The sequence below is a fragment of the Tamandua tetradactyla genome, chromosome 2 (genome assembly GCF_023851605.1).
Source record: "Tamandua tetradactyla isolate mTamTet1 chromosome 2, mTamTet1.pri, whole genome shotgun sequence".
NCBI lineage: Eukaryota > Metazoa > Chordata > Mammalia > Pilosa > Myrmecophagidae > Tamandua > Tamandua tetradactyla.
This window is the reverse complement of record NC_135328.1, coordinates 50738234-50759160: the sequence shown is the minus strand read 5'-3', so window position 1 is coordinate 50759160 and position 20927 is coordinate 50738234. Positions and strand designations below refer to the sequence as shown.

Sequence of the window (20927 nt, the reverse complement as noted above, 5' to 3'; positions counted from 1 at the left end):
GGTCTGGCCCCTTGGATGCACCTGGCCCAAGAAACTAACCCCAACAGAGATATTTGGGATCCTATCCCTGTCCCCAGTGGGAGGAAGGCCTGATGCCTGGGTGGCAGAGCGCGGATGGGGAGGGCTCTGGAGTCAGACCTGGCCTCAATCTGGCTCTCACTTCCTGCTGTGAGACCTGGCAGGCTAGTACCCCACTCTGGGCCTTGGTTTCCCCATTGATAAAAAATACTAAAATAGCTCTTCATGGGATTGACAAATTCAGTGAGATGCATGTGTAAAGTGCCTGTCCCCAGGGCTGAGGACATCATCGGCTTGTGACATGTAGGGGCCATCATTTTAAATGGGGTCACCCTTTCTCCTCGGGCACAGAGACAGATGATCAGGAAGATCCCCTGGGCCCCCCATCAGCCACCTCCCTGATCACAGCTTCTTCCTCAGACTCCAAGTCCAAGCTGCGTTGGTCTTGATAGGCTTGGAATCTGCCCTTCTCCTGGAAGGTTGCCTCTTTCTCCTCCATCCCCTGGGAAATGCTGGCCTGGCCCTTGGATCCAGCACACAGAGGTGCCTTTGTCCTAGCCCTGCCCCGGGGTGGGGTGTTTATTGCTGGACTGGCCCAAATAGTATGTCCTTCTAGGGTGGTGACCTAGCCAGAGTAATCCAGACGGTCGCTTTTTCTGGTCAGATGAAGGTAACCCCTCATGGGCCGGGTCACTGGTGGGATCTGCAAAGGGTTCTGCTAACGAGGAAACCGATGACCCTGCTCCTTCATCACTGCTGGCCTTGCTGCTGCTGCCAAGTGAGTGGGGGGTAGGATGTTTGTCCCTGCCTCTGAGCGGGAGGGATCAGCTTGGTGGGCAGCCTGTCTCTGGGTCCATCTCCCTGTCCTTCAGCAGTCCTGTTGGAGACAGACCCCCCCCTGCCTCCCATCCATGGGGACCAGAGGCCAAAGACGAAGCCAGGCGAACCTCACAACCTGGAAGTGTCTTAAGGGCTTTTCCTTTAGAAGGAGCCTTAGCAATCCAGCTGGGAGCTGGGTAGTCACACTCACACTTCATCTTCCTGGTTGGGAAAGGTGAGCAGAGGTCTATCGTGGTCTCTGAGCCTGACCTGGCCTGTTGCAGGTCCTGGGTTTTCCCCTGGGCCAATCTGACCATTCCAGATTGTGCCGGGGAAGAAGCAGGTACTTCCTGCTTCAGGACTCACTGCCCCTCTGCCGGGTGGCCTCAGGAGCGTGCAGTTACAGAGCACCTACTGTGTGCACGCCTTCCCTGTCTGCTCTTGGCCCCCTCAGAGGTCCCGCCCTCGGGCTCCTTCTCTGCCCAAAGGGAGAAAGACAGCAGTCCTGAGGCCTGGCTCCCACTCCAGCTCTGCCCAGGATCCCTAAGGAGGCTCAGGCAGATCCTGCCTCTTCTCTGGGCCTAGGTTTCCATTTCTGTAAATGAGCGACTGGGACGGCAGGTAAGGTCTCTGAGAACTTGTTCCAGGACCCCATGGAAAGGAAAAGTCCTAGCATGGCAAAGAAGGTTTGCTAAGGGTCAGAAAGGGTGGCCACACCCAGGTCCCCCAGCTCACTTAGAACACGGGGGTAGGGACTCCAGAGAGGGGGCACCCCGCTTTGGGCAGGGCCAGGGAATACTGCTGTGATGGACCAAGAACGTTCTGGTAAGGGCATGGGCAACCCTGGGCAGTGTAGTGGGCCAGCCCTCATAGCCAAAGACTGGCCTGGCCTTGGGGTAGAACAGCTCTGTGGTTACCAGGCAGACCTGGTGGAATCCAGTTCTGCCGCTAGCTACCTGTGTGCGCTCAGAGCCTCGGTTTCTCCCTCTGGTAAGGATGTTATGAGGAATGTTTGTGATAAAAGAAAAACTTGTCACAGCTTTATTGAATGATTTATGAATCGGGCCGCATCCCACTCAGAAAATAGAAAGGAGAAGCTCATATAAGGCTAATACTAAGTTTCCATTTTACATGGGATGGGGAATGGAAGAGTGAGGAGCAGATATGCATTGATTGGCATGGTATGCTTGTCCAATCTTCTGGACCCAAACTGATTTATCAGCAGTTCTGTAGGTTGCTTTTTCATTTTCTTGGAAAGCCCCCTGAAGGTCAATTGTTTTTGTCTTCTAGAAAAGCCCTTAGAAAGGGGTCCCCTCCCAGCAACTCATGATGCAGGCTGCCATTTTATTTTACTTAACATTTGCAAAGCACTTTGCATGGGAGCAAATGCCCAGCCAGTGGGGGCTGCTGTTTTTCTTATCCTTGTTATGATTACTGAAGAAGCCGTTGTTACTGTTCTTGGGGCTGGGCCTGGAGACCCGGTAGGCTTGAGTGGGGAGCTCTAGGTCCATATTTGGTCCGGGAGCTGGACTGATGCAGCCCCTCCGGGGCAGGGAGAAGAGCCTACCTGTAACAACCGTGGTACAGAGCCCCCTGGGACCTTGGGCAAGGGGCTTCCCTCTTCTGTTTTACTCATCTGTTGATAAAGTAGATAAAAGGAGCATCCAACACAAGGTTTTCACAATCACACAGTCACATTGCTAAAGCTATATCATTATACAATCATCTTCTAGAAACATGGCTACTGGAACACAGCTCTACATTTTCAGGCAGTTCCCTCTAACCTCTCTGTTACGCCTTAACTAAAAAGGTGATATTTATTTAATGTGTAAGAATAACCTCCAGGATAACCTCTCGACTCTGTTTGGAATCTCTCAGCCATTGAAACTTTATTTGGTCTCATTTTGCTCTTCCCACTTTTGGTCGAGAAGGTTTTCTCAATCCCTTGATGCTGAGTCTCAGCTCATTCTAGGATTTCTGTCCCACGTTGCCAGGAAGGTCCACACCCCTGGGAGTCATGTCCCACATAGAGAGGGGGAGGGCAGTGAGTTTGCTTGTCATGTTGGCTGAGAGAGAGGCCACATCTGAGCAACAAAAGAGGTTCTCTGGGGCTGACTCTTAGGCCTAAATCTAAGTAGACTTAGCCTATCCTTTGTGGGGTTAAGTTTCATAGGAGCAAACCCCAAGGTTGGGGCTCAGCCTATTGCTTTGGTTGTCCACACTGCTTGTGAGAATATCAGGAATTCTCCACTTAGGGAAGTTGAATTTTTCCCAATTGGAGTCTTCACAGCCAGGAAGGTGGACTCTACCCTCACCCCCACCCCCAGGGCCTCACTGACTTTTTAAATTGTTTTAATTAAAAACAATGAAATGTTAATTACCAAATTAACACAATGCAAACATCCTGAAAGTTTATAAAACCTAAAGTGAAGGCTGTGCTCACTCCTCTTATCTCCAGGGGAAATTACTGCCACTTATTCCCTGTGGATTCTTCCAGAAGAACTTTTGTGTGTGTCTGCAAGCATACTTACATAGGTAATAGTATTTCTAGAAAACAGCAGCAAAAAGGAATAATGCTACAGATGAAGTTCATTTTTTATAAATTAGTATTTTAATTAAATTAAACTTTTGATTTCTTTTCAAATGTTATTTACTTATTAAATTAAAAGTAAGCTTTTCATTGTCTTAAAAATTTTGGAAAACACAGTTGAACCAAAAGAAGAAAAGCAGCCCATAATCCCACCCATTTCAGAAACAACCACATTTAGCATTCTGATAGGCAAAAATCATCTCCTTTTTCTTATTTTTTAAATCATTTCTCCTCTTCCTCCTTTCTTTTAAATATTGTAAAACACACAAAAGACTGTGTATCTCATGCTTGTAAGTTATAAAACATAATAGTATGACGAACCTCCTGAACTCATGACCCTTCTTACCTACGAGTCATCACTGGTGAGCTGGCATCCTCACCGCTGCGCCTTTCCATTCCCCTCCTGCTCCCCTGCCTTCCTCACAGGGAGAACTGTGCTTTTCAACTTTTGCTGTAAGTAGGGTCTGCTTCCCCCAGTATGCTTCAACAGTAGATTGTGCAGTTTTGTCTTCCTCCTGAACTTGCCATTTTCACTGCTCATGTCTTTTATTTTTAATATTTTTACTGCAATATCTTCATGCACCATACTCCATCCAAAGTACACAATCAGTGGCTCACTATATCACCCTGTGGTTGTGTACTCATTGCTATGATCATTTAAGAACATTTGCATCGCTCCAGAAAAAGAAATAAAAAGAAAAAAAAAACTCCACAAATCCCATACTACTTGCTCTTCCCTCTCAACCACTCGTATTTCAATGTGCCCAATTTTTTTTCACCCCTTATCCCCCCTATTATTTATTTATTTTTTCGTGTTGCACAAAACAGGGACAAGGCTTCAAGCCTCCTGGAATGTTACACAGAAACAGAACAAACCGGGGCGAGGCTCCAAAGTTTCAGGAAGTAGGTTTTACTGTCTAAGGCCATGGGGCTCAGCCAAGTAGCCTCTAGAAGTCTGAGCCCCGAACAAAAGGTTACCATCAGGTTTTACAGACAAGATGATATATTAAAAACAAGGTAAACGATTGACTGGTTTAAGTTGAGAAGGGCACAAAGCTGGGTTACAGAAGCAGATGTACCATTAAGGGAGGGGTCCCTATTCCAGGAATGTGTCTTATCTTTCAGTTTCACCCATTCCTGGAGGCTAGGGGAGGAGTTTTGGGGATTTTCCACAGAGGAGGCAGCTGAACCAGAAGAAGAGGGGGAAGGTCTGCCTGCTGCAAAGCCTGCTTGCTATATTTGTTCTTATTTTTTACTCATCTGTCAAATACCCTGGATGAAGGGAACATCAGCCACAAGGTTTTTACAGTCAAACGGTCATATTGTAAAAGCTATATAGTTATACAATCATCTTCAAGAATCAAGGCTGTTGGAATACAGTTCAACAGTTTCAGGTACTTCCCTCCAGCCACTCCAATACACTATAAACTAGAAAGGGATATCCATATAATGCGTAAGAATAACCTCCGGGATAGCCTCTTGTCTCTGTTTGAACTCTCTGAGCCACTGACGCTTTGTCTCATTTTTCTCTTCCCCGTTTTGGCCAAGAAGGCTTTCTCCATCCCATGATGCCAGGTCTGGGCTCATCCCCAGGAATCATGTCCCATGTTGCCAGGGAGATTTCCACCCCTGGAAGTCGTGTCCCGTTTAGTGGGGGAGGGTAGTGAGTTTATCTGCAGAGTTGGCGTAGAAAGAGATACCACATCTGAGTAACAAAAGAGGTTCTCTGAGGGTAACTCTTAGGCATTATTATAAGTAGGCTTAGCGTCTCCTTTGTAGGACTAAGGTTCATATGGGCAAGCCCCAAGATTGAGGGCTCAGTCTATTAAATTGGTTGTCCCCATGCTTTCGAGACTATCAGGAATTCCCCAGGTGGGTAAGTTTAATATTTCCTTCTATTGCTATCTCCCCAGTCCCCCAAGGTGACCTTGCAAATACTTTTTTATTCATTGCCCAGATTAACTGTGGGATGGGTCAAGGCATCACACTAACCTGTACAAACCAATAGGATCTCATGCCCTATTTGGGAACTTCGTGTAATTATGGTGCTCAAATAAATTGACCATACAGATTAAATTAGTTCGTGCACTACCAAAATGTAAGTCTTGTACCAAATAAACATCGCTTCCTTTGGTTTCACATAGAAGTTAAAATGTTTAAATATAGACCATATCATCCTTTACTCTGTATTCTGATTTACCTTAGTTCTATCCAGATCAGCTTCATTCATATCTCTAGTTGACGTTCCTTATGTCTTAAGATTCATCCATGTAATCTAATTACATAGCTCATCCCTTTTCCCCTGCTATATGGTATTTCAACAGGTGAATGTACTACAATGTTAAAAAACAAACAAAAAAATCCATTCTTCTGTTGATGGATATTTGGACTGTTTCCAGTTTTGCATTATTTCGAGCAATGCTGTTATGGACATTGATGTGTATGTTTTTAAGAATTCCTCCAGGGTATATATCCAGGTGTGGAATGCAGATTTTTACAACTATACACCATTGTTTTCCAAAATGATTATACCAGATGCAGTTTTTTTTTAACATGTTTTGTTTGTCTTTTCACTTAAATATCCTGGACATCTTTTCCTGTCAGCACATATTTATCTACACAATCGTTATTTAAAAATTTTTATTTTAGTTACATATATACAAACTAAAATTTCTCCTTTTAACCATATACAGATATATAATTCAGTGTGTTACTTCCTTTCATGATGTTGTGCTACCATCGCCATCATCTACATGATAATTTTTAAATGTCATTTTATTCTATTCACACACCATACAATACATCCCAAGTACACAATCAATGGCTCACAGTATCCTCACATAGTTCTGCATTTATCACCATGATCAATTTTAGAACATTCTCATCATTCCCAGCAAAAGAAAAAAAAAAAAACCATACCTCTTAACCATACCTGTAACATCCCTAGATACATGACAATTATAATAGCTTCCTAGTGCCCTCTCACTAGGAATATGCCTTTGTTTATTTAACCAGTCCATATTAAGAAATTCACATAAAATGAGGGAATGAAGACCTGGGTTATGAGCAGAAGAAACATTTGTAATTCTTACAACAACAACCCTATGAGGTTGATTTTCTCCCCGTCTTCCAGAGGCAGTCTAAAGGGTAATAGATGTGCCAAGGCTCCCCAGCTAGTAGGTGGCAAGAGCCGGACTTGAATCCGGGCAAGATGCCCTGAACCATACTCCCAACTCCTGGGACACAGTCGTGGGTCTCATTTCTGCAGGTTCCACTTCCAGGGCCGAGAGTCCAAGGGCACGGATAATGGACATGGAAATATTGACACCCGCCGTCTGGTGGCCCCCTGCAGAGCTGTGCTAGAGACCAGGAGGGGCTGGGTGAACCTCTGAGTGAAGGACCGATGGATGCATGACCCTGAGCAGAAAGCTGGAGGCCTGAGTGGGATAGTCAGGGGAGAGACTCTGATTTCAAACGCAGTGTGCTCGGGACTCAGTTTCCTCATTCAGAAGTCGTAGTGACAAATCAGCAAGATCGAATTGGGTCTGACCCACCTAAAGGGCTCCAAAAGGCAGTTATTATTTTTGTTGTTACCACTGAGTGCACCGGCGGTCACTGATCCATCCGCTTTCGGGGCCAGGGGACCCGCGTCTCCTGCCCCCTCACCCTTACCCACCAGCGCCGCCCTGGGGCGGAGCCACCCGCTGCCCCAGGAGGCCCCACCCCCTCACTGTCTTGGACCCGAGCTGCGAGCAGCGGCGCTAGGACCCGGCGGGCCGGGGCTGCGGCGGGGCCTGGGCGGCCTGCAGAGCGCAGACCCCGGCTCTAGGCTCTCGGCGCCATGTGAGGGGAGTCGGGGGCCGCGGGGGGCCAAGCGCTCCCCGGGGGAGGTGAGCGGCCGCCCTAGGGGGGTGGACAGCGGCGGGAGAGGGCGGCTGCTTGTGCTCGAGGAATGGGGGTCGGGAGCCGCTGGGGATGAGGATTGATGTTGGGGGAACTCGGGGACTCCCCAGACCCACTCCCGTTTGGTAACAAACAGCGTCCGGAGATCCCGGTGCTCGCGTTCAGGGGCTGTCGCAGGCTTCATTGGGTCCGTTGTCGCTGACTACTCCGTTAGAGCTCAGGGACCCTGCCGCCGTCCTGCCTTCCCTTCTCTTCCCAGCTGGGTCTAGAGATCTGGTCCCCCCAGAATGCGGGGAGTTGGGGAAGGAGTCGGTGTGAGGGGGGCGCATAGGGTGAGCCCCCGACTGTGGACCCCTGGCTCGACGCTTCCCATCATCTGTGAATTTCAAGTCTCCCCTCCCCCTCGCCCTGCTCTCTGGAGCCCTCCTCCCACGCGGCTTTCCCAGGGGCTTCGGGGCCCTTAAGGAGGGCTCCCCGGCTGGAAGAGGCAAAGCCCCAACAGAGGGCAGAGTATGGCCCCCACTCTCAACCCAGGGGCTGAGCCTCTTCTGCCAGCCTTGGGGCTGACCACAGGCTCCTAAGCCGGCTGCTCTGGGCTGCCACCTCCCCAGCCTGAGCAGTCCCCAAAAGGCCTGATCCTCAGTGCCCAGCAAGGTGATGGGCATGTACTTGGTGGTCTCTGGCCCTTTCCAGCCAGTCTCAGCCCCCAAGATGAATGGCCTTTGCCTCTGGGAGGCCCCACTAGGCACTTTGTCTCTCTAAATCTCAGACTCTCCACCTGTGAAATGAGGACTAAGTCTCTATCTCAAGGCTGCAAGGATTCAGTGAATGTATGGTGCTTCATGTATGGTGCTTCGTAGGGTTCCAACGCATTCCTGAATATTAGAGAGAATGGAGCCGAGGTCGGGGTGTGTGTGTGTGTGTGTGTGTGTGTGTGTGTGTGTGTGTGTGTGTTTTGTTGGTAAACTCCTGGAGAGGCCGGCCTTGAATCAGTAACCAACCGTAAGACTAAGAGTAGCTGGCACTGATGGAGCACTATCAAGCCCTGTGCTTCCCTTGTCACATCTGCTTGAATCCTTCCAACAGCCCCGTGAGTTACCGACTCTTATTCCCATTTTACAGATGAGGAAAGTGAGGCTCAGAGAGGTCACATGGCTTGCCCAAGGCCCCCCAGCCAGTAAGTGGTGAAACTGGGATTTCCACTGGCACCTGAGATGCTGTACTGAAACCATGGCCTTTTCGGAGCAGGACTGTGATGGGGCTGGCCAAGGGGGCAGTGGTCCTGGCTGAGGGCACTGCTCAGGCAAAGGTGGGAAAGTGGGGGTTGGGCCTGGGAACTGGAGTGCCTTAGTATGTTTGGAGCATGGGGCATCCTCAGGAGAGTATAGTAAGAGGAGAGGAGAGGCTCCTAAGGTCAGCTGGACCAATGAGGGCCTTGAATGCCAGAGGCATCTGAGCTGATGGGGGTGACCCTGAACATCTGGACATGGGCTTTTCCCGACAGGCTGTAAGTGCAGGGACAAACTGCTCCTTCCTTCTGATGAGAGGCAGTTTCTTGATCCTTACAGTGGGGGTGGTCAGGAAGTCTTACCCAGGACCTCCCAAGCTGGCTGTGAGGGGGCCCTGGAGAAGCCCGGCTCAGGATGAGGAGGCGGGGTTGGGTGGTGGGCAGTGCCAGGACCTAACCAATCAGGAGCCACAGGGGGTAATCTCCTTTGGCCAGAGGTTCTATGACTATTCCTAGTCGGCTGTGTAGGAGTAAACAGCAGCTAGGTCAGGGGGTGGAGATAATGGTGGGAGCTGAGCTGAGAGGTCTCTGGAGGGGAGGGTGCAATTGGGGAGGCTCCCCAGGGGTCCTAGTCTTTCCATCTGCACACTCTGCCTCTCTTACTGTCTTCTGGCCTTGAATCTCCTAGAGGTAGGTTGGACACAAATATTTATACCCTCTTACAGGTGGGGAGGAGCTTGTCCGGCAGGAAGCCGGTTGGGGAGTGAGGAGCAGTGCTGGTTTGTCCCTTTCCAGGCCAGGCCTCTGGGGCCAGTGCAGGAAGGAAGCACAGTCCCCTGCTGCATTGTCTCACGGAGGCCTCCCACCTGCCCTGGGGGGTGGGGTGGGGGGCTGTGATCACAGACGGTTGACAGATGAGTAGTTGTAGGCTCTGGAATTAAGTCAGAGATGGAGCTGGGACTAGAAACTGGTCTCAAATTCAGCCCAGGCCCTTAGCAGCACTCTGCGTGGAACATCTCCGTGGGTGCTGGAGGGTAATGGAACATGTGCTAGCTGCGCCCTCAGCTCTTGGCCAGGAGGGAGGCAAGGATCCAGATGAAGGTCCAGGGGAAGTTTTGTGCTACATGGTTCAGGCCGGACCTGGAGGGGTGAGCGTGGAGGAGTTTGGGGACCTGTAATGCATGCTGCTTTATTCTGAGAACACAGGGACCCATGGCAGGGTTTAGAACCCGGGTCTGAATGGGGCTCCTGCTGGGTTGGGGGCAGATCCCAACTGCCTGTGAGAGCCTGGGAGTGGCAAAGCCCTTGTTCAGGGAGGGGAGTGGGAGAGAGACGGGACTCTGCCACCACCTGGTTGTGTGACCTCAGCCAGGTCTCTGCCCTCTTTGGGCCTCAGTGTCCCCATCTGCAAAATGGATACAACCATGAAGCTTAAAGCTCTGAGTGGGTAGGACAGCTGATGGGGATTGGGGATGAGGATGGGGGTCGTAGTCTTTGGCCAGCTGGACCCAGGGGAGTACACATAACCTTTTCTGATGGCTTGTAGGAGTGAAGCCACTCCCCCACCCCCTGGTCTACCTGCAGGACGTTGGCTCCCACTCCTCAGCAGACGCCGGAGAGAGATGAGTAGCAACAAAGTAAGTCCCCTCCACTTCTCGTACCCATCTGAGTCTTTCACTTCCCTCTGTGAAATGGGCTCTTTGGACTGGTCTAGGACCCAGGCCACCATTAGTCTTCCTTCCCTGCCAAGGGGCAGCTGTTACCTGGGAGACCCAGGTGTGAGCCCTGCTTCGGCTGCTGAGTTGCTGGTGGCCTTGGGTAAACTCCTGCCTCTCTCTGGAGCCCGGGTCCACCTGTGTCCTTCCTGGCTTGGCTGACCCAGCTGTGGTTAGGGGCCAGCAGAGGAGACTTTTAACTGTGGAGTGCTTTCAGGGGGCAGGGCTAAGGGGGTGCGAGTGAGTTAGGGCTTGGGAGGGGGAGGGGGCAGCAGTCAGTGCTAAAGATGATACAGCATTGTGAGCATCACTTGAGGGTGTCAGGATTCTTTCTCTCCTTCCCTCCCTCCACTCCATCCTCCACTCCTCCCTCCCTTTCTTACCTTTTGCACTTACAATGTGCCAGGCCCTGTGTACCCGTCCCCAGGACTCACTGCAGCCCTGACTGAGCCTGAGGTTATCAGTGTGAGTCCAATCAGGAGAGGGGAACCACCGTCATTTGAACAGGGAAAGCTTAATATAAAGGTTATTAACTATAACAGTGGAGTAATGAGGATTTGGCACTCTAAGGAATACAGGAATAACAGCTATAAGGAGCAGCCACCCCCCTGGGGCTGAAACAGAGCACTAAAGGCAGAGTACCTGCTGCCCTACCAGGGCTGACCAGCACCTTGTTGGAGGGGGCACACTGTGGTTCTCTGATGGCAGAGAGCCTGCTGAGGTGCTGCCCTGGTGGAAGTTGTCAGAAATCCACCCTCTAGAATGTGCAGAAGGCTGTTCATGGGGAGGTGTCTCACAAGAGGCACTGGGATGCACAGCTGTCTGAGGGATGGAAGCTGCTGGCTGCTGGGTGCTGCTGGCTGCTGCCATGCCTGTGGGAGCTGGTCTTTGGAGAAGCTCAGATGGAGGCTACCAAACTGCCTGCAGTTTGTGGGTAGGGAGAACCTTTGGGTGCTACTAGCTACTGTTGGACATTGTGCCCTGCAGGAGCTGCCTGGCAAGCCCACCAGAACCAGGAAGCAAAATCCTTTCCTCCTGCAGTGTCTTTCCCACCTCCTCTACTTCACAAAGCTCTTCCCAGCTGGGCCCAGATCTGTTTTCACAAAGTAGGCAAAATGAGTGAATTTGGAGTGGCGAGGCAATACACAGATCACCAGCAGAGGGCTCAGCACAGGGAGCCAGGCCTCCCAGGTCTCACCCAGCCCTGCAGACCCTGGACAAATAAATCCCAGTGGACCCCTTGGATATCACCCACCTTCTGGACCCCAAAGCCACATGTTTGTGTACCAACCACCCCTACATCCCAAATCCTGATCAGAACACCCCAGCAGCGTTTGGGGGAGACCTGGATCCTCTTGCTTGGATGTGCTACTTGTCTCTAGGCACCCTCACAGCTTCACCTGGAGAGATCCTTCTGACACCCATGCCCAATCCAATCCAGCAAACCTCCCTTGAGAAGCTTCTGTGTGCCAGGCCCTGCTCCGGGTGCGGAGATATGAGGAACGAGGCTATCCCAGTCCCTGTCCTCAGAGTTCATGGTCGAATGAGGTAGACACGACAGTTCAAAAGCAGTGTGATCAGCACTGTGATAGGGAGTGCAGGTGGAGGCCTTCCTAGAAGAGGTAGGGTCTGAACTAGCCTGGGGATGAAGAGCTGGGGTTGGCCAGGCATGGTGGGCAGCGAGAGGGTGGGGCGCTCGTGTGCTATGTGGCTGGGCCTACACTGGCCTCTCCTCTCTCCAGGAGCAGCGGTCAGCAGTGTTCGTGATCCTCTTTGCCCTCATCACCATCCTCATCCTCTACAGCTCCAACAGTGCCAATGAGGTCTTCCATTATGGCTCCCTGCGGGGCCGCCTCCGCCGACCCGTCAATCTCAAGAAATGGAGTCTCACTAATGGCTACGTCCCCATTCTCGGCAATAAGGTAGGGCCAGCCATTCGGAGAAACCCACTCTGGAGCTTCTTGGTGGCTGATTCGCCCCATTGCCTGTTGTCACTGCTCCCTTCTTCTCCTTCACCTCTTGTCTTTGCCACCCCTATCTCTCCTAAAGGAAAGGGGGGACCCTGAGAGTCAGAGGCCCTGGCTTCTGATCACTTCAGCCCTTTGCTTGCTGTGTGACCTTGGATAAGTGCCCTTTCCTTCTCAGTGCCTCAATTATCTCCAAAGTCCCATCTCTAGCACTAATTTCCTGCCATCTCCTGATTCAGAATACTTTGGAAAGGTGTCTCTGATTTTTGCTGATCTCTGTCTCTGCTGAGGGACCCACATGGGGTATGGGGGCAGGACACTTGAGTACTTGATGACATAAAAACAGTAATAATAATGGCTGCCCTTTTGCAAATGCCTGCTGTGTGCCAAACACTGTGATCACCAGTAATCCTCAGGCAACCCTGTGAGGTCAGCATTATTTTCTCCCTTGAACAAATGAAGAAACCAAGGCAGAGAGGTGAAATCACTGTCCAAAGCCATACAGCCAGGGAGCTGAGAGCCAGGATTGAGCTCAGGTTTGATCACCTTAGCCATACTCTTTCTGGAACATTTCTTCAAATCCCAGTGACAGTCTCTTACCTTAGATTTCCCATTGCTTACATGGCATTGCCCCAACACCTGCTGAGTTGCCACTGCAGAGAGAACCAAAGTCATTCCCCGAGGGCTTCTGTTTGTCTTGGGTGGCCGTGAAACTCAGGTTGTATATTTCGGGGGTTTACCCCTGTAGGCCTCCGAGCCCCAGTTGTTTTATCTGGGATCAGGGAGGAAATGATTAGCCTTGAGCGTGAATTCTGTCTTTTGGGAGAAGGAAGTGTCCAGGAGTGCCCTCTCCAGCCCTGCCTACCTCTGCCCCCTCCCGTGCTGGCCTTCTCAGTGTTTTCTCCAGGCCTTGGCATTGTTGAGAGGCCTGGGCTCTGGATACACCCTCATTGAGAAAAGGTTCATTAGCAGATGCTTAGAGAGAGATGAGTACCTAATTGAGACTTTCTCTATTCTAAGAATCTGTCAAAGGAATAAAAAAAAGGAGAAAGTGGAGCAGCTGTGTGGTTGGGTTATTGAAGCAGCTTACATTGCTTCTGGTCTAATGGGGGAGGTCAGAAAACTACAGCTCAAGAAAACTGGAAAAGCTGTCAGTCATGGTACATGTGCCATGTTGCTGGATCTTGGAGGAAAGGCACCGGGAAGGCTGCCTGGAGGAAGTGGCATTTGAGCTGAAACTTGAAGGTTGAAAGGGAATTCTTTGGGCAGAAAATAGGCCCCCAAAGAGCATACATTTTCTACCATTCATTTCAAAAATGGGGAAGCAGAGGCGCAGAGTGCCTGTCATACCCTTTCCTTCATAACTGGATGTGATATCTTTTTTTTTTTAGTCAACATAACAATATACAAACACAAACATTCTTACCATATGATCATTCCATTTTTGATATATAATCAATAACTCACAATATCATCGCATAGTTGTATATTCATCATCATGATCATTTCTTAGAACATTTGCATCAATTCAGAAAAAAGAAATAAAAAGAAAACAGAAAAAAAAATTCATACATACCGTACCCCTGGATGTGGTATCTTGTGTGTGGGTGAGATGGAAATGCCATAGGTGTTTGGGAGCTGGGGCTGAAGCTAAAACAGGAAGTGTGTAGTCATATAGACCTGGGTTCAAATCCTGGCCTGCACTTCTCTGCTGTGTGACCTTGGGGATACCCTGCATGAATGACTCTCCTGTTCTCCCACTTGTTTCCTGTGCCCTAACCAAGTGGCCTTCTTTTTTGTTCTCAACACACCACAGTCATTCCCACTTTGGAGCCTTTGTACTTGCTCTTCCCCCTGCCTAGAATTATTTCCCCTAAGTGGCCCCTTTCAGTGTTTAGGTCTCAGTTCAGAGAGTCTGCCCTGAATGGCTGTTCCAAAGTAGCCCCACTCCAGTCCCTCTTGATGGGCTGCCCGGTTTTGTTCTCAGCACGTATCACTACCTGGAATTATTTATTCTTTTACTTGTTCCTCATCTGTCTCCCCAGCTGTGAGCTTCTTGAGGGCAGGGGCTGGTTGTGTCTTGCTCACTGCTCTGTTCCCAATGCCTGTCCGTTGGCCAGCTTGCTGTAAATATGCATTGAATGTTGGATGAATGGGCTTCCATTTGAAATGGGCATAATAATTCCTGCTTCCTGGAGGCCTGGATGTTCAGAGCACTAGGTCCTGCATGGACTGGCCGTGATGGTGTTGACTCTGCTTGGCCCCCAGACGCTGCCCTCCCGGTGCCACCAGTGTGTGATTGTCACCAGCTCCAGCCACCTGCTGGGCACCAAGCTGGGCCCCGAGATCGAGCGGGCCGAGTGTACCATCCGTATGAACGACGCACCCACCACGGGCTACTCAGCTGATGTGGGCAACAAGACCACCTTCCGGGTGGTAGCCCATTCCAGCGTGTTCCGTGTGCTGCGGAGGCCCCAGGAGTTCGTCAACCGGACCCCTGAAACCGTGTTCATCTTTTGGGGCCCCCCGAGCAAGATGCAGAAGCCCCAGGGCAGCCTTGTGCGCGTCATCCAGCGGGCAGGCCTGGCGTTCCCCAGCATGGAGGCCTACGCCGTCTCTCCCACCCGCATGCGCCAGTTTGATGACCTCTTCCGGGGTGAGACAGGCAAGGACAGGTACCGGTCTCCCGCCTGCCCCTTCTGGCCCGTCCTGTGCTCCCTCTCCATGTGCCTCATTCAGGGGACCTGTTGCATCCAGCATGCGCTGCTCTGAGGTTGTGGTCGCTCCATCTTGCCACACTTTCATCAGGTTTCCTAGGCGAGTTCTCTTTATTTCCAGTTCTTAGCCTGGCTCATTCCCAACATGTTACATGCGGTCTCGTCTCCCCAGGAGGGCATCCTCCAAGCTTGCTTTGCTCTAAGGGCACGCTCACCCCATCATGGCCCCGTCCTGATGAGTCTCTGCAGAAAAGCATCCTCCCAGCAAGTCTTACTCTGAAGGCGAATCTGTACCCAGCATGCCTTTCTCTGACTGGCCTCCTCTGGAGAGCTTTCTTCCCAGCATGCTTTGCTCTGAGGGAACGAGGGCTCCCAGCATGCTCTGCTCTAAGGTACGAAGTCACCCTTAGCGTCTTTCTAGGAGAGCTCTTGGCACAGTGTGTCTAATCTAAAGTCCTGGCTGTTCCCAGCATGTCTAGCTTTAAGCACACAGTTTTCCCGGTATTCTCTATTATTCTCTATTAGCTTGCCCTCCTCTGACTCATCTCCTTAGGAAAGCTCTCCAGCATTGTGCCTTAGTCTAGGCCACTGCTGTCTCATAGTAATATAATGTTAACCATATGTGTAATTTAAAATTTTATAGTAGTCACATTAAGAAAGTAAAAAAAAAAAAAAACTGGTGAAATTAATTTTAATGTATTTTATTTAACCCAGTATGTCCAGCATATCGATCCTGTACATGTTTTATTAGCTTTATAGCTAAATATTTAACTTTTTTGAGCTATTTTAAATGGTATCTTCTAAAATTTAATTTTGGTTCTCAATTGTTCACTGCTAGTCTATAGACTATAAATAAGATTGGTTCTTTGGGATTGTCTACAATCATGTTATATGCATATGAGGAAAGGTTTATATTTTCCTTTCCAGACTGTATGCCTTTTATTTCTTTTTCTTGCCTACTGCACTGGGTAGGATTTCCAGTACAATGTTGAATGATATTAGAAGTGGTAATCTGCTTTGTTCCCAATTTAAGGGGGAAAGCATTCAGTCTTTCATAATTGAATACGCTTGCTGTTTTGTTTTGTTTTTTACTCTCTCTCTCTATATATATATGTATACACACACACAAAATTAGACCAGTTGTAGGTTTACAGAAAAATCATGCAGAAAGTGCAGTTACCATATATGCCACCCACACACACAGCATTTTCTCTATTATTAACATTTTGCACTATTGTAACCTTGTTGCAATTGATAAAACAGTATTATAATATTAGTAACTCTAGTCCCTAGTTAACATTAGGGATTCACTCTTTGTGTTTGCTCTGGGGTTTTGTAGCTTTCCTTTATCAGGTTGAAGGAATTCCCTTTGCATCATGGTTTGCTAAGAGTTTTTTCATAACTGTTTACTGAATTTTATCAAATATCTTTTCTGCCTAAGTTGATATGATCATGTTAATACTATTAACATGGGGAATTATACCGACTGATCTTTGAATACTGTATCAGCCTTCTATTTCCAGAATAAACCCCTCTGGGTTGTGATATCCTCATTTTATATGGTGCTGGATTTGATTTGTTAATATTTTGTTGAGGATTTTTGCATCTCTGTTCATGAGAGATATTGTTCTGTAGTGTTTTTGGGGTAGTGTCTTTGTCTGGTTTTGGTATCAGGGTACTGTGACCTCGGAAAATGAATCGAGAAATTAAATGTTCCCTCTTCAATTTTCCAGAAGAGATTGTGTGGAATTGGTATTATTTCTCCTTTAAATATTTGGTAAGAATTTGCTATTGAAACCAACTGGGCCTGGAGAGTTTTTTCCCAGGAGGTTGTTAACTATGACGTCAATTTGTTTAATAGTTACAGGAGATTTAGGTTATCTGTTTCATCTTGGGTGAATTTTGATAGTTTCTGCTTTCAAGAAATTGGCCCGTTTCATCTAAGTTGTCAAATTTTTGTATGCAGTTGTTTGTGATATGTTGTACAGGGTCTGTGGTAATAGTCCCTTTTTCATTCCTTTATACACAATAATTCCAATACACAATAATGTGTATTGTTAATACACATTAACAATATGTGTATCTTCCCTCTTTGCAAGTCTTACAAGAGATTTATCTTTTATTTTTTTTTAACTTTTCAAAGAACCACCTTCAACCCGGTATATCCAAAATATTTCAGTTTAACATAATCAAAAACATATATATCAATGGAAAAAAAACCACCTATCTGTGAGATATTTTACATTCTTTACTTTGTGCTAAATCTTTGAAGCCCAGCATGTATTTTACCCTGATAGCACATCACCACATGTCATATGCTCAGTAGCCACACGTGACTGGTGGCTGTTGGAGTAGAGGACAGCATAGCTCTAGGGTCTTTGCTCCTTCTTCAGTGCCAGACTGTGAAGTTGTACTCACTGCCAGCATGACCTTCTCTGCTGAGACTCCCCTAGGAGTTTGCTTCTAGCATTTCTTGCTTTAAAGGCACAGAGGCTTCTAGCATGCTCTATGGCCATAGTAATTCCCAGTCTTCCAAACTGTGACCTCTCTCCAGGAGAGGTTATTCCCAGCATGCCCTGCTCTCATTCTTCCCCCTGGAGGAACTGTCTCCCACACCTCTCATCTCTGCCCAGACAAGCCCTCTGCAGCATGCCCTGCTCCTGCAGGAGGGCTGGACTGAGGGTAACTAAGTGGGGGGAGGGCCTGGAAGGGTATGTGGGAGGAGTTCTAGGTAATTCCATGTAGGTGGACCAATTCCACCTACCTGCTCCCCAGCCCTGTCTGCATGCTCTTCACTGCGACCCCATCTCTGCCTCCAGGGAGAAGTCGCACTCCTGGCTGAGCACAGGCTGGTTTACCATGGTGATTGCGGTGGAGCTGTGTGACCACGTGCACGTCTACGGCATGGTCCCCCCTGACTACTGCAGGTGAGCCGTCCTAGCTCGTGTCTTTCCAGGACAATGCCCAGCCAGCGACCATGGGATGGAGCTGGGGGGCCTGGAAACCTTGGCTGGGGGTGGGAGGGGCCTTCAAGGACCTGTTTCATGACGTTCAAATTGCCATCTGCACAGACATAGGTTCCTTGAAGGTACCTCAGGGGCCTCCACTACACGCTCAGCCAGAGTTTATCCATCATCATCATCATCTGAAAAGCACACTAGGTGGCATCTACTCTTCACTGAGTGCTGACCATGTGCCACACGAGGCTACATTTATTATCTGATTTACTCCTCTCAGCAACCCTAAGGATAGGTACTGTTATTCTCTCCACTTCATAGAGGAGAAAAACGGAGGAGGAGGTTTTGTGGCCTAAAGTTCCACAGGCATTAAGGGGTGGGGGCCAGGCTCCAGAGCCCCCAGTCCTCACCACTACCCTACACTGCTGTCCTACTGGGGAAAGGAAAAGGTTCCGCTGCATTAAAAAAAAAACACACAATAGTTCGATGGTCACCAACCTAGTCCACCCTATACCCATGTTAGAGATGGAGAAACTGTGGCCTAGGGAGGGGCAGGCCCGCCCGGCCCTTATGGCTCCGGTCTGCTCTGCCCCAGCCAGCGGCCCCGCCTGCAGCGCATGCCCTACCACTACTACGAGCCCAAGGGGCCGGACGAGTGTGTCACCTACATCCAGAACGAGCACAGCCGCAAAGGCAACCACCACCGCTTCATCACCGAGAAGAGGGTCTTCTCGTCCTGGGCCCAGCTGTACAGTATCACCTTCTCCCACCCGTCCTGGACCTAGGCCACTCTGCCTGTGGGGACCTCACGGGGGACGCGGGAGGAGTGACGTGGCCCAGCCGCCCGACCGCGGAGCACCTCCCGGCCCATCAGGGCCTGCCGGAGCGGCTCCCGGCCGCGTCCTGCAGCCTGTCGGGGCTGGGGCTATCTCTTGGCCCCTCAGGGATTTGGAATTCTATGTGGTTAATCAGGGGTGTCAGTTCTCAACCAGTCAGGGTTTGAGCATAGTCAATCAGGGTATGGGGGTATTTCTGAGTCATCTGAGGCTAAGGATGTGCCCTTTCCCATGAGGCCTTAGTTCAGAGCCCCGTGAGTGGACCCCAAAATCACTCCCCACTTGTCTGGGGCAATGGGGTCATTGCCTAAGGAGCCGGGAACTTTGTGTGGCTCCCTCATCTCCCAGAATCCGTGGGGCTGTGGAGGTTGTGGGGAGGCCCTGGAGGCCGAGGGCCTAGGTCGGGGACTTGGCCTGGCTCTGAGTGGCCTTGGGCAAATCCCTCCCCCTGTCTGGGCACCCTTCTGCCTGTGTCCGGTTCTAATGTGGAGTCTGAGACCCTCCCTACCTCTCTCACCTACCACCCTGGGGTCTGTCCTCCTCCGGCCTAGTCCCTGCTGGGGGGCTCATGTCTCTAGGAGCCTGGGCTCCCTTCCCCACCTCCTGCTGGAACACTTTAGGGTACTTTTGTGCAGACTCCCCCAGGGTTTGGGGGACTCTTACAGGAATGTGATGAACCTTAAGCTATTCCCTTAATCCCCTCGGCCCAGCTGCCAGTAGCTTGGCCCATAAAGGGCCAGGCCTCCTTTTCTACACCCAGCAGTGAGGCTCTTCCCCTTGTTGGGGGAGCCTCGCCTGGGCCCTCAGCACTGAGCAAGCAGGGGTGGAGGGTAGGGTGGGGGTCCCAGCCAAGCTGTATTTCATATGGAACCCTTTGTCTGGAGCCGCCGAGGGTTCTGAGGGTCTTCCCCCAAGCTGGGTTTCTGCTGGCCATAGCAGGCTGGAAACCATGTCACTGGATTTTGTTCCCTTATTCTAGATCAGGCACTTTATTGCTGGGCTGTGGTGGGTGAGTTTGCTCCCTGCTCCTCTGGAATCTGGAAGGGAAGACTTGGAGGGCTTCTTGGAGGAAGCCGTGGAGTGGGAAGGGTTGGGCAGAAGTGAAGGCCAGCAGCGAGCCATTGCACACTGTGGTGTGTGTATGGGGGTGGGGGTGGGGCTGGCGACTGCCCCAGCCTGGGTTTTGTAATGATTTGTACAGAAATAAACGTACCTAAGCTCTGGCTTGGTTTCTTATGTCTCCCTGGTAAAGCTCAGCTGTCTCTGGACCCAGCACTGTGGGTCTCCTATGACAGCGCCTGAGAAGTGGGACTTTCAGCTTTCTCAGCTGGCCGTGCATTTTGGAGCGTAGATCGGGACCTGGCAACTACCCCCAGGCCCAGGGCCCAGGGGCTGGGCCTGGGGGTATGGAGTACAATGTGTGGCCTTCTGGAGCCAAGTCCTTTTGGCTTCTCCTGTCCCTGCTTCTTCCTGCACAAGCACTTCACCTGTCAGAGCCTCAGCTCCCTCAGCAGACATCTCAAGGAGCTCCATGGAGAGGAGAAACCCCATAAACGGAGCTGGACATCCAGCAGGTCCCTGCCGATAGTGCTAAGGGCTACAAGGACAGTAAAACAGGGTGCCGCCAGGAGGACTTTTGAGGAGATGACACACTACTGTTGAGGCCTGAAAGTTAAGAAAGAGTCTTGCAGAGGTGTGGGGGAAGAGCCTCCCCGCGGGTGGTAGAAGGGTGGGGTGGGGGGTTGTGATGGGAGGGAGATGAAATCCTACAGTTGGAAAGCAGCTGGCAAGGAACAGGAGGAGGCCAGAGGAATGAGCGTGGGGGAGGGTGGCAGAACCAGGAATGCAGAGGGCCTGGGTGTGCAAGGCCCAGCAGGAGGGAGCCGGGCAGGGTGGCCAGCCTGGGCAGTGGTGGGGAGGGCCGGGCTGCCAGAACTCTGCCTTTGCTGCTGCCGGCCTCCCAGCCAAAACACTTGTTTACTCCAGGTTGGCAGGAGGAAGGGGGGGTCGCGACCCTACAAGATTACAACCTGTTTAAGAAGATAAGATGCCCTTGGGAGTAGAGACCTAACAAAGGGCCCTGTGTGAGACCAGGGCAGACGGCTATGCTGGGATCTCCCAGGCGCTGCTGGGGACAGGGGAGGGGGAGCTGTCCCCAGGCAGGGCACGGGCCAGCT

General features: G+C 50.4%; 1 protein-coding gene across 11 annotated transcripts; it reads left to right on the top strand.

Annotated features, from left to right (window-relative positions):
• The first annotated feature begins 301 nt into the window (after positions 1–301).
• Positions 302–19973, top strand: ST6GALNAC6 (ST6 N-acetylgalactosaminide alpha-2,6-sialyltransferase 6). Of its 11 annotated transcripts, none has more exons than XM_077145854.1 (7): positions 7185–7317; positions 8453–8507; positions 10143–10195; positions 12016–12195; positions 14509–14915; positions 17777–17884; positions 18514–19973. In XM_077145854.1, the coding sequence occupies exons 2-7, from the start codon at positions 8453–8455 to the stop codon at positions 18983–18985; spliced, it is 1275 nt and encodes a 424-aa protein (XP_077001969.1). In that variant the 5' UTR covers positions 7185–7317; the 3' UTR covers positions 18986–19973. The 11 variants fall into 11 exon arrangements, with proteins under 11 accessions (XP_077002011.1, XP_077001993.1, XP_077002023.1 ...); XM_077145847.1 differs by having other exon boundaries at positions 10105–10195; XM_077145906.1 differs by having other exon boundaries at positions 7186–7317; positions 10105–10195; positions 18510–18818.
• The last annotated feature ends 954 nt before the right edge of the window (positions 19974–20927 follow it).

What these genes read in the sequence shown, in the direction of transcription:
- ST6GALNAC6 (XM_077145841.1), top strand. Translation starts at nt 9,654, where the DNA reads ATGAAGGTCCAGGGGAAGTTTTGTGCTACATGGTTCAGGCCGGACCTG. An exon ending in GAGAGATGAGTAGCAACAAA is followed by an intron (nt 10,196 to 12,015) that starts GTAAGTCCCCTC and finishes TCCTCTCTCCAG; the next exon opens with GAGCAGCGGTCAGCAGTGTT. An exon ending in TCCCCATTCTCGGCAATAAG is followed by an intron (nt 12,196 to 14,508) that starts GTAGGGCCAGCC and finishes CTTGGCCCCCAG; the next exon opens with ACGCTGCCCTCCCGGTGCCA.